Genomic DNA, 20645 nt, shown 5'->3' with positions numbered 1-20645 from the left:
AAGAGATCTCACGCGTGTTTGTGCTCATGCGAGCCCCGTGCATATTTCCCGGTCAGTCCACCGTGCAGTCGGAGAATCTAAAGGTGAGAAGATTTGGGCTGCTTTAGGAATGGATTCTGGACTTGACCACAGTTGTTGATAACAACAGTATGTATTGGCCACGGTTTCGTTGCAGCTAGCGCGATGGTTGATGAGGGTTGCTTCCTTATGACTCTTGTGTCGCTGCCCAGTCAATTCAAATTGTTTTCAAGTCCTACAGGGGCCAACGCCATCCCCAAGGTCCACATTTCTCACACTTGTATAAAGTGCACCGTTGACTATTCCAGCTACCCAGGGACTTATACAGTATACTGGGAGGGCCAACCTAGTTTGGAGCACAAAGGGCATATGTATAAATGCGAGTATAAGCTATAAAGACTGTTATGCCTAAACCAGCCACCGCAATCAGCTTGGCGCATAGAGATAAATAGTCCAGGGCGCAAAACGCGGATACAAGACTAATTAACCCTTTTTAGTGTATTCAATTTAGAACCAAGTTTTAACTACATAAGGATTGATATCCTCCTTGAATTACAGTCTTAAAGCCCCCGTCCAGATTAACGACATCAAACCTGAGCTGTCTGAGAATGCAATAAGCCAAATAGCCGCGGTAACCAACTTGACAGTATACCAGAGTTGGTCTTGAACTGTCCAGCGTGGCCAACTGATGTCTCAGGTCATTGAGCGGAAGATTGACTGCCTGGTGAAGATGACCACGAGCAAATTCCTCGGGAGAGCGGACATCCACAACTTGCAGTTTGTCGAATTTTTCTCTGGTAAGCTGTTCAGCTTGGACAATCTTACAGTCTCCGCGAAGAACATTAGATGCCACAAAGCCAGCCATATTGACTGCATCCTTTGCCGAGCCATATGGTGGCGCGTATCCCAACTCAAGATGCTCGAGATCAAAGACAGTGCTGCCAAACTGCATTGCTGTCGCCAGCACGTCTATTCTCTTGTCAACACCGCCCTTGCCTATAATCTGTGCTCCCATTATATGCCCTGTTTCCTCCTGGAAGGCAAGTCTGATAGTCATGTTCTGTGAGCCTGGGAAATATCCTGCATGGTCAGGAGGATGCACCGTGATTGAAAGAGGATCATGACCAAGTTGACGGAGTGCTTGGGACGAAAGTCCGACAAAGCCGAGAGTCAGACCGAATATCTTACAAACAGATGTGCCAACATTTCCACGGTAATTCACCGTTTTGCCGCAGATATGGTCAGCCGCCATTCGGCCTTGTCTGTTGGCGGGACCAGCCAGGGCGAGCATTGCCGGCTTTTCCATGATCTTGTTTTGCGTCTCAACCATGTCCCCGACTGCATATATATCAGGGTCAGAGGTTTGCATGTGAGTGTTGACGCTGACTCCGGTCGCACCCATTACTAAACCTGCCTGCTTTGCCAGACCTATTCTGGCCCTGACACCTGCAGCCAAAATCACCAGGTCGGCGGGTAGCACGAGTCCACTAGATAAGATGACTTGGGATTTATCGATCTTCTGGGCTGACTCGTTCAGAAATAACTGAATGCCGTTGCCGCGGAGTTCTGAGTGAAGTATTTCAGCCATCTCGCCATCAATAGGCGGAAAGACATGCGATCCATACTCGACAATTGAAACATCGAGTCCGAGCTTTCGCAAGTTCTCAGCAACCTCGATACCGATGAAACCGGCTCCAATCACACACACATGCTTAGCATTGCGATCTGACAGCAAATCGTGAACCTTTTGGAGGTCAGCGATTGTCTGCATTGTGGCAATGTTGTCCAATTCCGCCCCAGCACATGGAGGGCGAAATGCCTCGGCGCCTTGGGCAAGGATGAGCTTGTCGTATACAAATTGATGGATCCGATCTTCTCCTTCAGTCCGTACACTGACCGAATGTTTTGCACGATCGATATTGATGACTTCAGCGCGAAGATGAACATCGATGTTAAATCGCTGCTTGAAGTCATTTGGTGTGCGTAGGATCAGCTCTTCGTCATGCTCAATAACCTTGCCCAGCGCATAGGGGATGCCGCAGTTGGCGAAGCCGGTATAAGCTCCCTGTTCGAATACAGTAATGATGGCTGATTCGTCAAGACGCCGAAGACGGGTGGCCGCGGACATACCACCCGCAACGCCACCAATAATAATAATTCTCCGAGGCATCTCAGAATATGTTAATATGATTAGAAGTTGAGAATTCTTGAGAGGAAATATGAGTCTGATGATTAGCAGAATTAGAACCTTTTTATTGCTGCTTTCTGTTTTCAATTAACAAATCGCAGTATAAAGTAAACACCGAATCTAGCGCTGATTTCCTGGTACGGCGATCTAGTTTCTGCGTCGAAACATCATACGATGGCAATCACGTTCACAGCCGGAGGTTTCTGAGTTTGATGACATAAACAATCATACATAAATGGCCCGAAATTTCTGCGAAATTTTCCTGGCTATTATAGTTGCCTTGGTAAGTCTTAGCCAATGTTGTCATTAGCTTCTTCGCCACCCTGACATGCCTCCACAAAACGTCAGATCATGAAGCTACCATCGCGGCGAGCAAACATCATTTAGATTTAGTACCCCGAAATCGCCGATAGCCAAGAGCCCCATCTCATTCCAAGGCTCGATATACTTCTTTATGACTCACAAAGGAATAACAGCTTGAAGAATGGTTCGGTTGCTCTTGCGCCTCGGCAGATGAGTCAGACATACAGAAAGCGTTTACCACAGTTTATCCATGGCTGTTAGTGGTATGCTACTAAGAATCAGTAGGGATTTATTGAATGCAAGCTTCGACAGTGAGCATAGGGATACGTAAATGCCGAACCAATGAGTCTCAGATGGATATCTGCAGCGACAAGGAACACTACATTCCAAATTCATTATCTACCCTCTAGAAAAGTATTTTGCCTTCTCCTCGGCTCTCACGCCAGTAATTAGTAGCTTGAAGGATATCTCGACATCCCTCCAACATCCACCCCCATTTCTGTATAAATAAAGCACTTGCTTCCCATCCACGGATATCCCAAGGATCTCCCCAAACTACGAGGTTCGGCTTGTCATCCAAGCCAGGCTTAACATCGAGCAGGTCGCTGCATAGCTCGTCCTTATCCAGGTGTTGTAGTGAGAGCAGGATGTTATCCCTCATTTTGGGGATCGGGTAAAGGTCGATCCACGGATGATGGGGAACAGTCCTTTGCAAGGCTGTTGGTTGAAGATTTACTGGGTAAGAGTCACAAGGCTCCAATGGTCCGATTATAGAGAAGGGCGAGATGACACCTTTTCTCTGCCAACGGTCTGAGAACCCCAGTGCTATACCATTCTGTGCAAGGGCGTTGAAGACGTTAACCTGGATAAGAGTTGACAGATACCATGGCTGCGGGCAGCCTAGCACATAATCTTCATAGGCCTTTTTGACGAACTGGCGAATTGCGCCTTGGGCGTCCGGGCGGAGGAGCACACAGCCCGATTTAGGCGTGTAGCCTGCGGGATGTTCTACCAAAGTCAAGTATTGAGTAGTAGATTGTTCCGGTGCATCCGGCGTGGCCATGGTAGCGTAACGAGGTATGCTGCCTTGCTCTGGCTGTATTGATGCCGATCGCCTTGACGCTTTTCTTCTTTCTGCGATACCATAGTATAAGCAGGTGCACAGCTTCTAAAACCAACCCATGCTCACCATATGCCCTTTGGTTCAAGCGGTTCTGCAGCTTCCGTCTCTTAGCAGTGCTTGTTATGCCAGTCCAGTCCTCGCTTGCGGTACGTATCTCTCTACGTTGTGCCATGTCACTCAACCTGATGGGAGGGGCGGCAGCCATGTTGGCTGGATACTCCATGGCTACAGTAGCTTGCTGCGAACTAGAATTTGTCAGACTCAAGAGCTGGGAATGCCGCTGAGTTTGAGAAACTCCTTCTTCACTTCGCTGATTATGCCGTGAAACTTCTGGCGAGACTTGAGGGTCCACAATGAGCTCGGGTTGGAACGAGCTAGCTCTATTAAGTTAGTATTTCTAAGCAGGTTGCATTAGCGTCAGCGTTTTGGCCAATGATGGTTACGTTGTCGCCAAGCATGAATCCGGGGCACTGGCTACTCCGGGCTTTATTCAGAACCGACTTATTTATCGTATGTATATGGCTTTGTTCCAAGCATGCTGCATTAGCGACAGACCACTTGTAATTTCACAACTAGCTTCTCTCCATACCTAAGCAAGCTGCATTAGTGTCCGGCTCCTGACCAATGATGATTCACGCTGCCCTTTCACAGCTCTCAAGAGAGACAGGGAACAGTCCGCAGTCTCGGAGCAGCTTCAATGGCCGATGATTCCAGGATGAAGTTAAGTATTTAAATAGAGTCCTGTCCACTGCTGGCTGCTTGCCCGACACAAACATCTATAAATGCATTTTAAACATGTCTCTTCCGCAAAACTCGACACAGTGGGTAGTCAAGCGATTCGATGGCCCGTCCGGGCTTGAGAGGCAGGTGGCGCCTATCCCTCAGCTTGGGCCCAACGACGTCATGATAAAGAGTAAGAGATCACTCAAGTCATTTACTTTGTTCCTGTCATTTTCTTTCCTACTCACGTCAATCCAGTTCACGCTATTTCCTTGAACTACCACGACGTTGGTACTACTAGGGTTTGTCTCTGCCCCTCTGTATCCTCATGCACCTCGAGTCATATCTAACATACTTTTAGGGCCATGACGAAGATTCCTTGAAAGATGTCGTCCCCGTTTCGGATGGATCTGGGGTTATTATAGCCATCGGGTCTAATGTCCAGAACTTCCAGATCGGCGACAGAGTCACTACAATCATGAACGGAGCACATCTTGCTGGTCCGATGAAGCCGCACTACATGGGCGCGCTTTTGGGAAAAGCGTACCATGGTGTCCTGCAAGAATGTGTCGTTATTCCAGCACAATACGCAATTGCTCTCCCACGCAACCTCAGCTTTATTGAGGGTAGCACGTTGCCGGTGGCGGGGCTGACTGCCTGGAACGCTCTGTTCGGCACCCAAGGGCGCCCTCTACGCCCGGGACAGTGGGTTCTTACGCAGGGTACTGGCGGTGTAAGCACCTTTGCTATCCTTGTGAGTCTCAGTGCCCTATATTGACCAGAGGAGAGGACACCATACTGACTTGGACTGTAGTTCGCCAAGGCAGCTGGTGCCAAAGTCATTGCGACCACGTCTTCGGCCGAAAAGGCCAAAAAGCTTCAAGAGATGGGGGCTGACCATGTAATCAACTATCGCGAAGTTGAGGACTGGGGTGCTCAAGCGCAGGCTCTTACGCCCGGAAAGGAGGGAGTTGACATCGTGGTCGAAATCGGAGGCGGAGCGACTCTCAAACAGGTACGAGGTCCTCTCTCATGCTTTTGATGTGCTACCGCTGACGTGTTGGAATTTGATAGTCTTTCGTAGCCGTGAAGATGGACGGACTTATCTCTGTCGTTGGAGTACGAGCTGGAACTCACCCTAAAGAGCAGCCAGTTCTCATGGATATGTTTTTCAGGTTCTGCACTACACGTATTGCATACGTGGGCCCTCGCGTGCAATTTGAGGAGATGAATCGTGCAATCGAAGCTAACAATATTAAGCCAGTGATTGATGGGCGGGTTTTTAGCCTTGAAGAGGCCAGAGATGCTTTCGAATACTTGGAGAGCATGAAGCATTTCGGCAAGGTCTGCATCGAGGTGGTTAAAAGTGTCTGAGACAATTTACTTAGATGCTACGACAATCTTTTAAACAATAAGATTATCTCAAATACGTTCCAATAGTACTACTGTTATATATTTATAAAAATCCTTTATAAAGCTTAGATTCCTTAACATTTACACCCTATCAAAGACTAACTAACAGGTTATTCATAAAGCCTATTAGCTTCCCTTAAACTATCCCTGCTAAACCCTGCATATTAAAGGGTTAAACTTTAATTTATTTATTAAGCTAGTAAGAACTGCTAACCCTATCTAAATAGGCAAGCTAGCTAAACTAGGCAATCCCTTTCACCCTCCAGGGGATTAAATGCCTTACTAAGCTTTATTATAAGGTTAGTACAGAGTACATGTCTCGTACAGAATGTAAGCTACATGGCCACTTCTGCCAGGTGCAAGAGCTATAAATTGGTGTACTACAGAGGAGTTATGTACCTAACCCAACCCAAATTTGCTAAGGCGCGATTTGACCAGAAATTCAATCAGGCTTGTCGCTCGCTGTAATAAAGTTTTCTCTGTACCTGTCGCTCAAGGTATTTAATAGCTCTGTAAAACTTCGTTTTTTCCTGGTTTCCGCCCCGGCACTTGCATTACACAGTAAAGCTTGTCATTTAGTGATTTCAGTTAATGCAACAGCCGCTCCAGATGTGTAGCCGCCTAGGGATTCCACCGACGAAATCCCTTCTATCAGCTTCCTGCGTTATTATATCGATATGGCTTCTTGTTTTCGTCTTGAATGCCAACCGTGATAGCATCTGGGTACGTCGACATGATCTCGAGGCTTCTTACGAACACTGCACCCGACTCAGTCCCATTTCACTTACTAAGTTCTAAGTACAGGCTTCTTTCGATACGATTTACTCGAAGCCAATCATACAGGCTACTGGGGTACCTAACTACGACCGACCATTGATACTCTATGCCTACGCGGAGTCCGAAGTTGCCCGCGCCAATCTGGAGTATTTTGTTGCTATAGGCCTACATAGTGCTGCCGACTTTGTCTTTATCTTCAATGGAGAGACCAACGCCGATTCGCTCATCCCAGACGCGCCCAACATCCGTGTCGTACATCGGAACAACACATGTTTTGATCTAGGCGCCTACGGTGAAGTTTTAAGAACAAATAGTCTCTGGACACACTATCGTCGCTTCATTACCATGAATGCAAGTATTCGTGGACCGTTCCTCCCATACTGGGCTCAAGGCAAGAGTGCCTGTTGGTCAGACCTCTACCTAGACAGGATCAACGAAAAGGTTAAGCTGGTGGGGATGTCGGCAAACTGTATGCCTCGCTTCCACATCCAGAGCATGATCTGGGCAACGGACTCGGTGGGTATGAAACTTCTCCTATTCCCTAATTCTAGCACCCTATCGCCTGCTGACGGCTTTGGGGCGGCCGGGGCCCCAGTGGCCTACCATTCGTGCTATGACGGATGGCACTCAGCCGTCCATGCCGAGGTTGGGACGGCAGAAATGATCATCGCAGCGGGGTACGATGTGGACGCTATGATGGAGGCATTCCATAAATCGAAAGGGTTCCGATATGATTGCCATGCGGATGGAGTGGGCGACTTGCTTTTTAATGGCCGTTACTTTGGCTCCAATATCCATCCTTATGAGACCATCTTCATGAAAGCGAACCGAAATATCGATCCTAAACTGCTGAAATCACTTACAGAATGGCATTTAGCTGAAGGGAGGAGGAGTTGGGATATGTGTAAGAGTTATACTTAGATTATATTAAGATTTAGGATTTTAAGTATAATTTCCTTTTTAAAAGTAGTGAAAAATATTTTAAAAGTACAACTTTTAATAGTTCTGCTTTTTGTATTTCCCAGGGTTCTTATTTATCCTATGTAAACCCGAGGTTCTTTAACAAGCGAGGATCTTAGCAACTGCAGCTTCGGCAGCAACCATGACAATAGTCTGGATATTTCCAGTAGGAAGGTCGGGGTGGATGCCAGCATCAGAGACAAACTGGGTATGATTAGTAAGTAGACTGGGAGGAAGTGACAAGTTACACTTACAAGGTTGTCCATGCCATATACCTTGGCGTTAGTATCGACAACAGAAGAGCCTCCCTTGCGCCCATCATCAGTACCCATCTTGGTAGTACCAGCATAGTGGTTTCCGCTGGTAACAGCCTTAATAATAGCTGTGGCGTTGGTCTCCTTCTGAAGAACAAATCCAGATTGAGATTTGGTGATCTTCTCAACCATGTCCTGAACAAAAGCCTTTGCAGCCTCGACATCTCCATCTGTCTGCAGGTAAGGAGACTTCTCAATGACAGTCTTGCCCTCCTTGGTCATACCCAGAACACCGGTAGATGTCAGACCGTGGGTCATGTAGACCTTGATAGAAGCGATGCCATCACCTCCAGCTGCACACGATCCCTGGAAGTATCGAGTGACACCATCGGAACCCTTGTTGGAGCTGAAGAAGATCATGCGATGGCGGCCTTGAGTCAGGATTCCAGAGGACTTCTTCTCGTATAGATCGATGTTCTTGGTATCGGTGCCGTTCAAGACACTGTCGGTGTCGAGCATGCCCCAAGCACCACCAGTCTTGACAGTGAAGGTGAAGATGGGATGGTCCATGAGGTTCTCGCCGACAGGAAGGCTGATCCAGTAGCTCTCGGCAGGAAGAGTGACACCAGTCTTCTTGGCGGTCAGGATCTGCTTCTTAGGGCCAATGCCCGAGTTGAACAGCAGGCGAGGAGTTGTGAGGGCGCCAGCAGAAAGAACAACGCGACCGTTCTTGGAAAGCTTGACAATCTCCTTCTTGCCTGTAGCAGTTTCAACCTCGACGCCGGTCGCTCGTGAGCCAGATCGGACAACGCGAATGACCTTGGAGCCCATGCGAAGAGTGAAGTTGTTTCGCTTCTGAGCAAGGGGGAGATAAGTCCTGACAGGCCCAGCTCGCAGGGCATTCTTGACATTCCAGGATGGCCAGCTGTAAACCTCGTGCTTCTCGTTAGGCTGCTTAATCATGTCAACCGACTTCCAGCCCAGCTTATCGAAAAAGCCAGACAAAGTGTTGTAGAGTCCCTGGTCGTATCGCTCGTTGTTCTTGGAGGGGACTAGAGTGCCTTGGTTGCGAGCATATAGTCTCTCAGCTGCCGGTGCAACATCCTTCCACTTCCAACCCTTAGGCCACTTGTCGTCAAAGTCGCGAGCAGGAGGATGCACAAAGACCATATAGTTGACGGTGACACCGCCACCAAGAACGCATGCGGCCAATGCAGCAGTGTCATCACACATATACTCGTTCCATATATCAAGTCCACCAACGGCAGATGAGAGACCAGGGACGTCGATTGGGGTAAGGGAGGAGTCCCAAGATAGAGTGCGATTGGATCCAGTCGCGACGGTTGGACCATGTCCCCGCTCGAGAAGCAGTACCTTCTTGTTGGCCTCTGAGAGTCGCTCAGCTGTGATCAGGCCAGCGGGGCCACCACCGACAACAATGTAATCGTAGGTAGAATCCGCGAGCTTGCATGAGGCTGGTGACGTGAGAGCGGCCAGGGTAAGGGCAGACACGCCCGAAAGAGATGAGAAGAGCATGATGAGCCTAAAAATGACGATCCACCTAATAGATTGATAACGAGTGGCATGGGATTGTCAATCGATGGCGAGGGAATCGGGTTTCTTAAGAAGTTGGGTGCTGAAAACCCGATCTTGTCGCCCCATTGTAAGATTTCGAGACCGTTAGCTCATGAGGTTTCATCGATGGAGACAAACCAAGGTATTTTCGTTAACCAAGGCCGATAATCTATACTGCCTACGCAATAACGCCGGGCAGATAGTGGGTGCTATGGTAGCTGATTCATGCTACAATGAGTTAAGATCCTCATAGTTTGCCGATTTGACTCCATATTCCAAGCTAATTCTTGATAAGATAGAGTGTTTACATTAGTCAGGTGAGGTGGTCCGGGTTTGCCGTGAAACACTCGTCATGTCCCTCAAGCACTGTGTTGGGGCCAAGTTTGACAGGTCGCATCCCAGTCGGCTTGCAAATTCTCACTGTTTGTCATGATTAATCAGACGAAATGGTGTCCAAAGACGGCTAGAGCGGTGAGAAGTAGGTTTCGAACCTTTCTAGAACAAGTATGCTCGCTGCCATTGCCGAGACTAATGTCGGCTATTGATTGGACACTTTTGTCTTAGACGGAGATGCTTGAATCCCACCAATCATACCATGTTTATGCGTCTTCCTTAAATTTTAACTTCGGCATTCAAGCCGGTTTTCAGATTCGCGTTTTTTTCAGGCTGCCTTTGCACATCGCGCTGCAATGCACGATTCTAGCACATAATACGCGTAATGTCTTAAAGCTAGGTCAAATGTTTAGACGGGCAGATACGCAATTATGACGTATGTCTTGAATCACGGAAAGTTTAAACACTAGATCGAACATCAGTTGCTTCTCGGATAGGTTCTCGCTCAGGTTGTATCAGTAAAAGCCCAAGGAGATATCTACATCGCTGTCGCGCGGTCTGCGAGAAAAAATGTCTCGTCAGATGGAAAATTGTGCTCGCGTATTGAATTGCGTCTGTCACATAACGTAAACCAAATTTGTTTCGCCAATTATTACTGCAGCATGATATTTATATGCAAACAAGTCTGTTTGTCTTTTTTCTCAGAAACTATAGTTACGTAGCTCATAATACAAGAGCCTCTTATATATTTTTGATAATATAGAAAGCATACTGAGACTACCAGTATATTTCCAAGATTTAAATACAGATTTTGCTACCCTGAAGCGGTGACCCCCGATACGGGATCCAAGCCTCGGCATCTCCGGCTACACCGGGATCCTGCCAGCCTGCCCACTAAAAAACCCTGATTTCTCGTATTAAGCCAAGACTGCCCAAACGCTAAGTTCATTAGCATGTCTCAAAAACATCATGCACTGAATATCCGATCCTCTCTCTATTAATTAAATATCAGTAAGACTATTGTAACAGATGGACAATTTATCTGTTTAGTGTTTCTTAGATCATTCATTGGCTTAGTTCCTTTAATATACGATGTCTGACTTCATGCGCCGGGCTTTCGTTCGCCCATGGCCTGTGCTCGAATCGAGTATATAACAGACTGCTGGTCTGGGACTTTGCTGTGAGTGATGAAGCGATGCGGTGAGAGATAATTCGAGGCTTTCGGCTATGATGGGCCTGGATCTATGTATGAACGGATCGTGAAGCGCATAACTTCAAACTATGCAAGGGATATTAAGTCAATACCGTACTTTAGCTTTGCTCATCCTAATAATAGCCACAACAACCGAGATTAGTTCGTGTTTATGGGGTCACTAGCCAGTTAGTCTCGTTCTGTGCACAGTACGTCACATGGGGCATTCTGCCTATAAGATATCGCAACAACCTACAATTTATGAACGACCATCCCGCCCCTTTCGCATTACGTCGACCTAATCATCGACCTCATACAACGATGGGTTCTATCGCTCGTTTTGCTTCGGCCGTTTTGGCCACCTCGACCCTTCTGGCGCCGCCTCAGCTGCCGTCTTGGACATGCCCATATACGTTGAGGATGGCTATGTATGTTGATCAAATTATGTTGCACAGACGAAAACTGACTTTGATAGAAAATGGTCAAGGTCGGCGTCGGCAAGCCTGAGCAGGACTTCCTCCTTCTCTTTGACACTGGAAGTGCCTCAACTTGGATGATCGACAGCGAGTGCGCCACAGAGTGTCTTCATTCCAGAAAGGGCCGAGTCGGATATAACTTCACCGCATCTTCTACTGGCAAATACACAGGAGAGTCCGCTTCCATTGACTATCTCGGAGGAAAGGTCGTTGGTCCGACCGTGGAGGAGCGCTTTGAGGCAGATGGCTTAACTTGGCAATCCAAGTTTATTGCAGCCAACGAGAGCAACTGGTCTGCGCTGGCCGCTGCAGGCTTCATGGGAATGGCCTTTGGCAGCATCACTGATGGCGGCGCTACACCCGTTTTCGAGACTCTTATGGCGGAGAAGAAGATGGACGAACCCCGATTCGGTCTTTACTATTCGAGAGAAGACGGCGATGATACCCACGGCAAGGCAGGAAAGGGTGTCCTCACCCTGGGAGGGTCCAAGGAGAAAGAGTACATCGATGGCGACTTGATCGAGATTCCTATTAACACCAACCTCAACGACTACGATGTCTGGCGATCCGTTCTCCACAGCACTACAGCCTCAAGAAAGGGAAAGAACTGCTCTGCGAACAAGACCAAGGTTGACCTTGATATTTCTGTTGTATTTGATACTGGAGCTTCTGGTATCACTGTTCCCGAGTCCAAGATCGAGGAGATTTACGAATCCATCGGCATGAATTGGACGGCGATTCTCAAGGGCGAGCACATTCCCCTGTGTAGCGAGTTCACCAAGGACTGGTCTATTGCCTTCGAGGTTGGCTACTACGGAGACAGCAAGTTCCTCAACATCACTGGCGATCAACTGGCTCTTCCTGGCTTTGCCAACAGAGACGATGCTTGCTGGCCGCCAATGGATTCTGGCGCTGAGGGATTTGCCTTGATTGGCTCTCGTTTCCTGAGGAACTTCTACACCGTCTGGGACTACGGTGTTTTCCCCGAGGAGGCTGGTTTCATCCGTCCCACCCTATCTTTCGGCTACTTGAAGGACGGCAAATAGATCAATAACGACTTATACTAGTTTAGTTGGGAAATGAACTTGTGAGTGGCTTTGTCCACGTCGTCTTGCTCTTGCTCCGTTGAACTTTCTGCTGTGCATTGCTCTATCTTGTGACATGAGTGTACAACAGATGCTGCTATGATATTCTTTGAAGGCGCTTCAGAATCTCTGTACATTTGATCCATTGCGTACAGCGCTCAAAGTCTGCAATAGATCAATCGCAGTTGCAGTAGTAAGAGTCCCCTATGGTTTCATTAGCTTGGTGTGGGTTCATCATGGGACTTTCAATCAGGTGCATACCTGGCTGCGAGCAAGCTTCCAGTGCAGCTGACTCTGCTCCGCCCATGATCAAGAGGTGCTCAATACAGTCATCACAGTTGTTGATCGCCATGCAATCTCTCTGACACTCTTGTTGAGCCCGCGTTGTGCAACCAGTAGTGCATTGTCCAGGTGGCTGGTTGAAGCACTCGAGAGTGCATAGAGATTGTTTCTCAGCCGCACAGTCCGTGTATGTTCCGCCTAGACAGTTAGGGTTCGACCCAACTTCCCGAGGGCCATTGCATCCGTAGACTAAAGGAATAATAGCACAAAGGATAAGAGAGAACTGTAATGTTAGTGCTGAGCATGGAAGCTTCTTGTAATGTACCTTCATATTGAGTGGACCGTCGGTGGCCTGTTAAACTTAGATGAGGAGTACTGGCTCGTGTTCTGTTTGTTGAAGCCGTAGAGAGTTGACAGATTCGCGGAAGACGCCCTGATTTTATTCCTCAAGTAGAAGAGCTATATGCATCTGCCTGGCAATTTCATGACATCATTTATTGCATCCTCAATAAGCTGAGATGGGGCTGTGGATCCAGATATGCGAAGGATCATTTGGGATCGACAGGCTGAGACTTATCTGCCCATTTCTGCTCTCCTGACTGGCCAATTCGCGAGGTCTGCAAATTCTTCTCAGGGATAAGGATTAAAAAGGATCTGATAACGAGTCAAAAACATACGAGTGACTGGACTTGGCCAACTTAAAACAAGGCACTTGTGCAGAGCTCAGAGCTAGTAAAAGCTGGTATTTCACGTGCCTTGGCATTACCTCATGCATATGCATCTGTACTGAAGAGGAGGCTGCGTCACTAATAGAAATCTACAAATTGCGAGAAGCCTGATACTTTGCAGCTTAGAGAAATGCCTCATCGGCTTTGACACTAGTGACAAAACAGACGGCTGACTGTGCTGTCGTTATAGTGCGGGTTGGCCCGATATGTTTTTGTATTAAATAAATCTTTAAATTTATATTTCTGAGACGCCTATATGAACTAGTCGAGCACAGTGAATCTGTAACTTATTAATATTCATATACACTGCCGTCAGTCGTTATTAGCTTTATATCTTCGACAAGCTGCTGTATTGCCGAGACACTTTAACTTGCATTCCTTCTTGCCCTCAGTGCTCAGGCCCGGGTCCGCGACTTAGGCAAAGCACATTAGCGAAGCATTGGGCAAAGATACCAAGCCAAATGGAGTCACATATGCCTTTGCCATTTCGGTCTGTTCTTATTCTGCCATAAAAGATCAACAAAACGGGCACCAATCTGGGTCATCCCACCTTCAGACAAAGTTTGCGAAACGATTGGAACGCATGAAAACTTCTCTTGAATTACCCCGCTATATTATTACCCTTGGATTGTTTAATGATGCGAGTGCAGACCCTGGTGTTCTCCCGGCTCCTCCCACCGGACTTTCCCCACTAAACATAAATCCTCCAGTAGACTGAAGCCTCCCACCGGAAAGACATATTGACTTGGGCCGGGCCTTTTAGAGTAGGCAGACTAGAGGGGCCTTACTGAGCATCGCTACAGAGCCATGGAAGTACTCTTGGCCTTCACGCCTCTGAAGCAATGCCGGACGCCTCATCCGCCCCCATGGGGTAGACGATGCGGGAACCAGCTAAGCTGCCGAGTTCCGTGACGCCACTAATTTGTCAAAGTATAAGTATGCTTTCAATTCCATAACACATCTCTATGGCTTCTCGTTCAACCTTCTACATTACAACAGAGTATTCACTACTCATTCCAATCTCAGTATCTTACATCCTCTTCAAGGTCGACACCTCCTTGTAACTATGCGGCGTCTGACTATCAGCGGCTTGTTGGCCTTGGCAGCGCTACCTCAGCTGGGCCTTTCATCCGCCCTTGAGCGCCGCCAAACATCATCCAACACGGCTACAGTCGACCTCTCCAAGGGCCGTGGATCGCCGAAGCACTTGGCTTCTGGATTTATCTACGGCATTCCTGACTCCGGGTTTGGCCAATCCCCAAGTCAGATCCCTGATCACTTTTACACCGACATGGGCTTCAACTATGCCCGTGCCGGAGGCGCACAGATGAGCGAGGGCGGCTGGGTCCAGGGCCTTCAAGCCTATACCGCACGATTCAATTCGACCAAGCAGAACTATCTGACCTCTCGCAAGTTTGGTGCCAGGTTCCAGCTCTTACCCCATGATATCTGGGGCACTGACCATGCAACCTCAACCACGGCCTGGCCTGGCGATAATGGCGATTGGACAGATTATGACAAGTTCTTGAACCAACTGCTTGGTGACTTGCAATCTAACAACATGCTGGATGGCTTGGATATTGACATCTGGAACGAGTAAGTGAAATATTTGTATTACGATACAGGCCAGTATTAGTTCTGACACAGCACACACAGAGCAGATGGCTACTTTTGGAAACGCAGCCAAGATCAATATTTGCAGATGTGGAATCGCACTTACAAACGCATTCGATCTTGTACGTCTTGATGGGTTTAACACAGAGAGAGTCTACTAACCCTAGCAATTCTACCAGCCTCCGCATTCAATAATGTTCCGCTAGTTGGTCCCTCCAGTGCAGGACAGCCTTCGACCTCAAATAGTTGGTGGGTGGCATTTGTGAAATACGTCATCGCGAACAAGGTAGTTCCCGACCAGTGGACGTGGCATGATGAGCCCGGCGATGTGGCCAATGACCATGGTAACTGGCAAGCACTTCGTCAGCAGTACAATGCACCCGACAACCAAGTCAACATCAACGAATACGCCACCTTCTCGCAGCAGGTTGCGACAGGTGCAGCCTGGTGGATTTCACGTCTGGAGCGATACAACTACATCGGGCTTCGCGGAAACTGGCTTAGCGGATGCCACTTGCACGACTTCATGGCGTCTCTGCTAGGCAAGTCCGACGACAACAGCTGCACTGCTGGAGGGTACGTCCCCAACGGCGAGTACCAAGTCTACAAGTACTACAACCTCAACATGACCGGCACTCGAGCCACTACGACTGGCAGTGGGGACGGGAAGCTAGACGTGTATGCAACTATCGGAAAAGACAAGGTTCGCGTTTTAACCGGTGTAAACATCATCACTGGCACCTGGTATATCACCATCAACAATCTCAGCTCCGTGGGTCTCCCAACTTCAGGTAGTCTTGCTATCCATACTTATGGATTTGTTGATAATGGCCACTATGGAGGAGTCTCAGCCCCCACTGATCGAGGAGTGTATTCGCATACCTACTCTGGAAACTCCGTGACGTTTGCTGTTTACCAGACAGATGCAGATAAGAACACTGCTTGGGCTTTTGAGTTTGCAGTTGGTAATTGATAGCAAGATGCTAAGTTGCAAGTTCTCACTGCTGATTCAAGCTCTCAGCCACAAGTCTCAATTGGAAATAGCAAGATGTAATTAGTTCAGATAGTTGGCATTTGGTCCGGTATGGTAGATACTAGAAACATAACCAAATCAAAGAAGTCTGTTATAAGCAAGTTAGTGTCATTAATATACATGAAAAAAAAACAAGATTAATGACGATGTCTGGAGGCGTCTGATAGATTGTCTGTACTACTTTATCTTGAAGTCGCAGCCCTACAAGAAGTCTTCAGCCCTTGGCCCTTAGCTAAACTACAGAATTTGGAATACATTTGCCTTATTGGACATGACCTAAGCCAACAGTTTTCCAGCACGGTGAACAATATTTGAGACAAGTTCCTAGTTCCTAGTCAGGGTAGACAGCTCTTCAAAGCTAACTTTGTTGGAAGTAAGTTGGGCCAGGAATAACTGATAGCATGAGCAGTCTGGTGGTGTTGACAATATCTATCAGCCTTGCAAGCATCCTAAAATCTGTACACCCATTTATTTAAGCGCTGATGCTACGGGAGTTCCACAGTTACTCTGGGCCTTGTTACTGAGCCTGCAATGATCTAGCATTACTATATAAGTAAATTAGTAATTCTAACATCCTGTGCTACCAGAGACTAGCCCATACTATGATTTATTTGCAAATGATGGGGAAACCTCATACATTGAGTAAAAGCACCTTATAGAACACCGACAGGCTTACCGAGCAAATCTAAGAGAGCATTCAGAATGAACCAGGGTAAGCCCAGGAGAGCTTGCGGGTCGAGCCATGCAGACTCTACTGTGTATATGCTGCACGCTGTGTTGGGGTTTGGGCGGCCCTCCATCCTGTCCTCAAGCCACGATAGTGCTGTAGGTGCTCCAGCGATAGCCATCAGCGAGTGATTGGCCGTGCGGTCCCTCTCGTACTGGATGATGCTGCCTCTAGCGCAGTAAGACGCAATGAGCACATCAGCCTCAGAAATAGGGCTGATCTCGTCTTGGGCGCTTGTATATAAGCATTGGTATCTTTGGGGCGCGCTGACCGAGGTCATTAGCGGTTATAATGGCCTCGACTCTTTTGTCCTGAAGAATCAGGCCAGCATCCTTAAACCATGCCATAATGTTTGCGCCAGCAAAATAAGCAAGATTTGTTGATGAGCACTGGACGTCAGCCCTGGTATAGTTGTCTAGTGAAGCAGGTCGGATATTCTTGTTAAGTATAGACTTGAGGTCGCGATACTGGTGGCTGAGCCCGTGCACCCCCGAGGCGATCAGTCCTGCACTTGCTTTACCATTAACCATATCTAGAACCGTTGAGATCTTACTGATAACACCACCAGCAGCGAGGCCAGCGATCTTAAGTTCAGGGGCATATACTGGCTGTAACTCAGCCGCCCACATGCTCACCTGGCCGCCGCCAGAATATCCCCACATGGTGATTGTAGGCTTATTATCCCCAACGACGCCTGTGAACGATCCAGACTTGAGCGCGGCGCGGATACCGTCGAGGATGGCTTGTCCACCAAGCTTGTTGCTCAGAAAGGCTGCGTTGGGGCCCTCAAAGTCAGGGACTATGACGATCCACTGCTTCTCCAGTGCAGCTTGTATAAGCAGTAGCTCAGATTGCGGCACATTATTCCCCGGATCAGTGTCCAACTGAAAGGCATAGGATGGCGCACAGTTAATATTTGAAGCATCCTCGGCAACTTGGTAGGACAGGATCTTGCGAGTGTCTGCGAAATGCGGAACAAGAACAGTCAAAACTGTAGCCGTAGGCTGATCCTGGCCGTCCATGGTTTTGTACAAAATCTGATAAGCGTTGGCCAAGTTGAGCGGGAATTGACCCATGGTAGCAATTGGGCTTGGAGTCTTGCGGTTTCGAATAATAGCGCCGTTGGCAAAAGTCGAGATGTTGTCCGGGACCTTATAGAAGCTATCGTCACTGGGTTGTAGTGGCGGCAACCTCTTATGCAGGTTATCCATATCAGCGATTGGAGTGCCGCAAGAAAAGGGACTAAGACATAAGAACAGACAGCCCGCAAACTGAAGGATAAGATTGATTTTCATTTTTGTGAGAAGTGCCTCCTCGTTCACGGCCTTGTAAGAAAAAAAAAATTAAAAAAATCCCTGAGAAGCTTTAGTTTTCTGTTGCCTGGTCCAGCAGTGAACTACAACCAGAAGGACAACTTGAAGTAACATATCATACTACTTACCAAGAGCTGGAGCACCTCCTCTGTACCGTGGATGATGAAAACATCAATTCGCCTAACCAATCTCCGAAAATATTCCTCGGAGCTAGGCACACCAACTGATCGTCCATTCTCTAGACATAGCTCTTTTTTACCTAATGAGGGAAAGTATGGAAGCTGCGCGTGATCACGACTTGGTTCTTTTCTTTATTAGATTTGTTAGGTAGTTCAGCGTAACTTCGGGTTATCTGATACCTTAGTCGAACCAAACAGCCGGGCCGTGACTCGGCGACTACGTGGTATCCATATTTTCTCCACTCCCCATGGGGAAGCAGGCCATCTGAGAGAGCTAGCAATCTGGGGTTCCTGACCTTAGCGGCGGCGACAACATGGCTTTTCGGCACCGGAGCCGGTGAAATTATGTGCCACGACATAATGCATATGGGTAAGCACTAAGATAGTTCTGTGGCGAGAAGAGTGACCTTGTTACTAAAATATGACCAAATACTTTAAGAGTTGCTACTAGACGAGCCGGCCAATCATATTCCAAAGCTGTTGGCCTCGGCAACTCTAGTCGATTCTAGTCTCTGAGACCAAGGTAGTTAGTCCTTGGCAACGGTCTCCTTAGGGACGGTAATAATCTCGGATGTCCTTGTTCGGCGTCAACTTCATTTAAAACGTTACTCATCGCTGCTTGCTAGCCGTTTAAGGCGGTAAACATTGCTCATCCACGGGGAGCACTTGTGATGGATACCGCCACCAACCAGCGGATGTTGCTCGGACCTTGTCTATTGCACCGAGGCGCACTACCGAATTTTACCGCGTTGAGCCCGAGGAGACCTTCGCTTGCATCACTTCCCACAGAGCACATCGAGGGAACTAGCTGGAGACTTCAGAGATGAGTTTGTAGCATCTTTGTGCTGCAGGCCTCGGTCAAAACGTCAGCCATCTGGTCCATAACGGCTGCTCTCGCTTGTATTCATGGCCATCTTCAGCCAATGCCGGATATAGTAATCTTGACGGGTAGACTAAAGCACCTTGCTTAGTCACACTATTTGGCAGGTATCTGTCAACTGAAAACACTGATAACTCGACGTGGCTGGTTACGACCAAATAATATCCTTATGTGCTCTGTCCTCTGCATCTTTCTCGAGTGGTGTCAGAGTAAACACCCACGTCGTCTCTCCACCTTCAGAGCAGTTTGTATATTCGACAGCAGTGGCTAAATCATTCCAAGATTTTGTCACCCTCTCGGCTCATCGTCATCACAAGGACATCCCCAGGAGGCCATTTTAACCCCTCTGCCCTTGCCTTGTGCTGGCTAAGTTCTTTCTCAAACTAGCTCACTATTGGTTTGTCCATTAGCTGCTGCCTTACCCAGGGCTAGCATCACGAACGAGTTGGTGCCAGTGCAAGAGTTCGACACGCTAGCTGAGTCGAGGGACGCTCTGTTCACAAACGTGCTATGAGAGTACCTTTAGGCTCCCGACCAGCCAGAAACTGGGCTTTCGTTGTCGCTCTTCTGCGTAAAACAGTGTCAATGGGCAAGCGGATTACACGCACTCCTCCAGAACACCATCCTAGGCACCATGAGCACAGAGCGGCCGTTCTCACGATCCAGACGTGGTGCGCCACTGCCAGGATCATGGTATTGCGGTAAGATGACGTACAGCGGCGACATCTCTGAACTCGGCAATAGGTGTAAAGCAACGCTTTCACGGCCTATCTATCTATCGTGCTGGTCCTGCAGTTCGCTACGTTTCATTCCCCTGACCTCGAGGTGAGGCGAAAGGTAATCGAGCTGTTTGTAGTAACTAGGCATTGTGAGGGCATATGAGACGGAAAATTGGCTGCTACTATGGGGAAGAGTGCTGGTGGCGGATAAACTTGCACCTCACACGGAACCCGGAGTCACACAGTTTCTCTAGAATTCAGAAATGACCAATAATTGTATTAAACAGCAAAATTGAAGTATCAGTAGGGTTCAAATGTAGATATGTCGTATTAAGAAAGTATGCTAGCTGAACATCCATTCTAGAACACAACATATTCTAGTCGGCGCTGTGAACGCTTCGAAAGAAGATCACATTCAATGCTTTTGCAGAGTTAACCGAGGCAGGTAAATTCCCTTTTCCCTCCTCTCAATTCCTCTAACGAGACTAGTCAATTCTCCAGGTTGGGTCTAGATTGACTGTTAGTTACTGGCTTACCATGGTAGATCCCTTCCCCAAACCTTCAGTGTTGCTGGGGCTAGCGAAAAGATGGCTTGGATTGCTATATTAGGGCGCAATTACCCCGCAGCAGCATGTGCATCAGCTTGACACGCACTGTCACGTTGATACATTGTTTGGATGCTATCTCAGGGTCTTTACCCCCTTTCATCATCATCGTTAGCTCCATAAACGACGACCGCAAAACTATTGAAGC

At 47.9% G+C, this 20645-nt stretch overlaps 6 protein-coding genes across 6 annotated transcripts; 3 read left to right on the top strand and 3 right to left on the bottom strand.

The window, feature by feature from the left end:
- Window positions 1-605: 605 nt before the first annotated feature.
- Window positions 606-2188, bottom strand: J7337_009137 (uncharacterized protein; the record flags this gene model as incomplete). Its single annotated transcript, XM_044826738.1, has 2 exons — window positions 606-620; window positions 671-2188. The coding sequence occupies 2 exons, from the start codon at window positions 2186-2188 to the stop codon at window positions 606-608; spliced, it is 1533 nt and encodes a 510-aa protein (XP_044679655.1).
- A 2239-nt stretch (window positions 2189-4427) lies between these two features.
- J7337_009136 (putative secondary metabolism biosynthetic enzyme) lies at window positions 4428-7111 on the top strand (the record flags this gene model as incomplete). Its single annotated transcript, XM_044826737.1, has 7 exons — window positions 4428-4545; window positions 4611-4654; window positions 4714-5106; window positions 5167-5367; window positions 5427-5720; window positions 6570-7058; window positions 7094-7111. The coding sequence occupies 7 exons, from the start codon at window positions 4428-4430 to the stop codon at window positions 7109-7111; spliced, it is 1557 nt and encodes a 518-aa protein (XP_044679654.1).
- Window positions 7112-7601: 490 nt separating this feature from the next.
- Window positions 7602-9292, bottom strand: J7337_009135 (uncharacterized protein; the record flags this gene model as incomplete). The annotated part of the gene is made up of 2 exons (XM_044826736.1): window positions 7602-7706; window positions 7757-9292. The coding sequence occupies 2 exons, from the start codon at window positions 9290-9292 to the stop codon at window positions 7602-7604; spliced, it is 1641 nt and encodes a 546-aa protein (XP_044679653.1).
- A 2042-nt stretch (window positions 9293-11334) lies between these two features.
- Window positions 11335-12378, top strand: J7337_009134 (uncharacterized protein; the record flags this gene model as incomplete). The annotated part of the gene is made up of 1 exon (XM_044826735.1): window positions 11335-12378. The coding sequence occupies one exon, from the start codon at window positions 11335-11337 to the stop codon at window positions 12376-12378; it is 1044 nt and encodes a 347-aa protein (XP_044679652.1).
- A 2115-nt stretch (window positions 12379-14493) lies between these two features.
- On the top strand, window positions 14494-16014 carry J7337_009133 (uncharacterized protein; the record flags this gene model as incomplete). Its single annotated transcript, XM_044826734.1, has 2 exons — window positions 14494-15023; window positions 15288-16014. The coding sequence occupies 2 exons, from the start codon at window positions 14494-14496 to the stop codon at window positions 16012-16014; spliced, it is 1257 nt and encodes a 418-aa protein (XP_044679651.1).
- Window positions 16015-16727: 713 nt separating this feature from the next.
- J7337_009132 (uncharacterized protein) lies at window positions 16728-18012 on the bottom strand (the record flags this gene model as incomplete). The annotated part of the gene is made up of 2 exons (XM_044826733.1): window positions 16728-17026; window positions 17073-18012. 2 exons carry the CDS (start codon window positions 18010-18012, stop codon window positions 16728-16730), a joined length of 1239 nt encoding a protein of 412 aa, XP_044679650.1.
- Between the last annotated feature and the right edge of the window lie 2633 nt (window positions 18013-20645).

The sequence above is a fragment of the Fusarium musae genome, chromosome 6, assembly GCF_019915245.1.
Source record: "Fusarium musae strain F31 chromosome 6, whole genome shotgun sequence".
NCBI lineage: Eukaryota > Fungi > Ascomycota > Sordariomycetes > Hypocreales > Nectriaceae > Fusarium > Fusarium musae.
The sequence above is the reverse complement of the archived record's forward strand: the minus strand, read 5'-3'. Positions and strand labels throughout refer to the sequence as shown.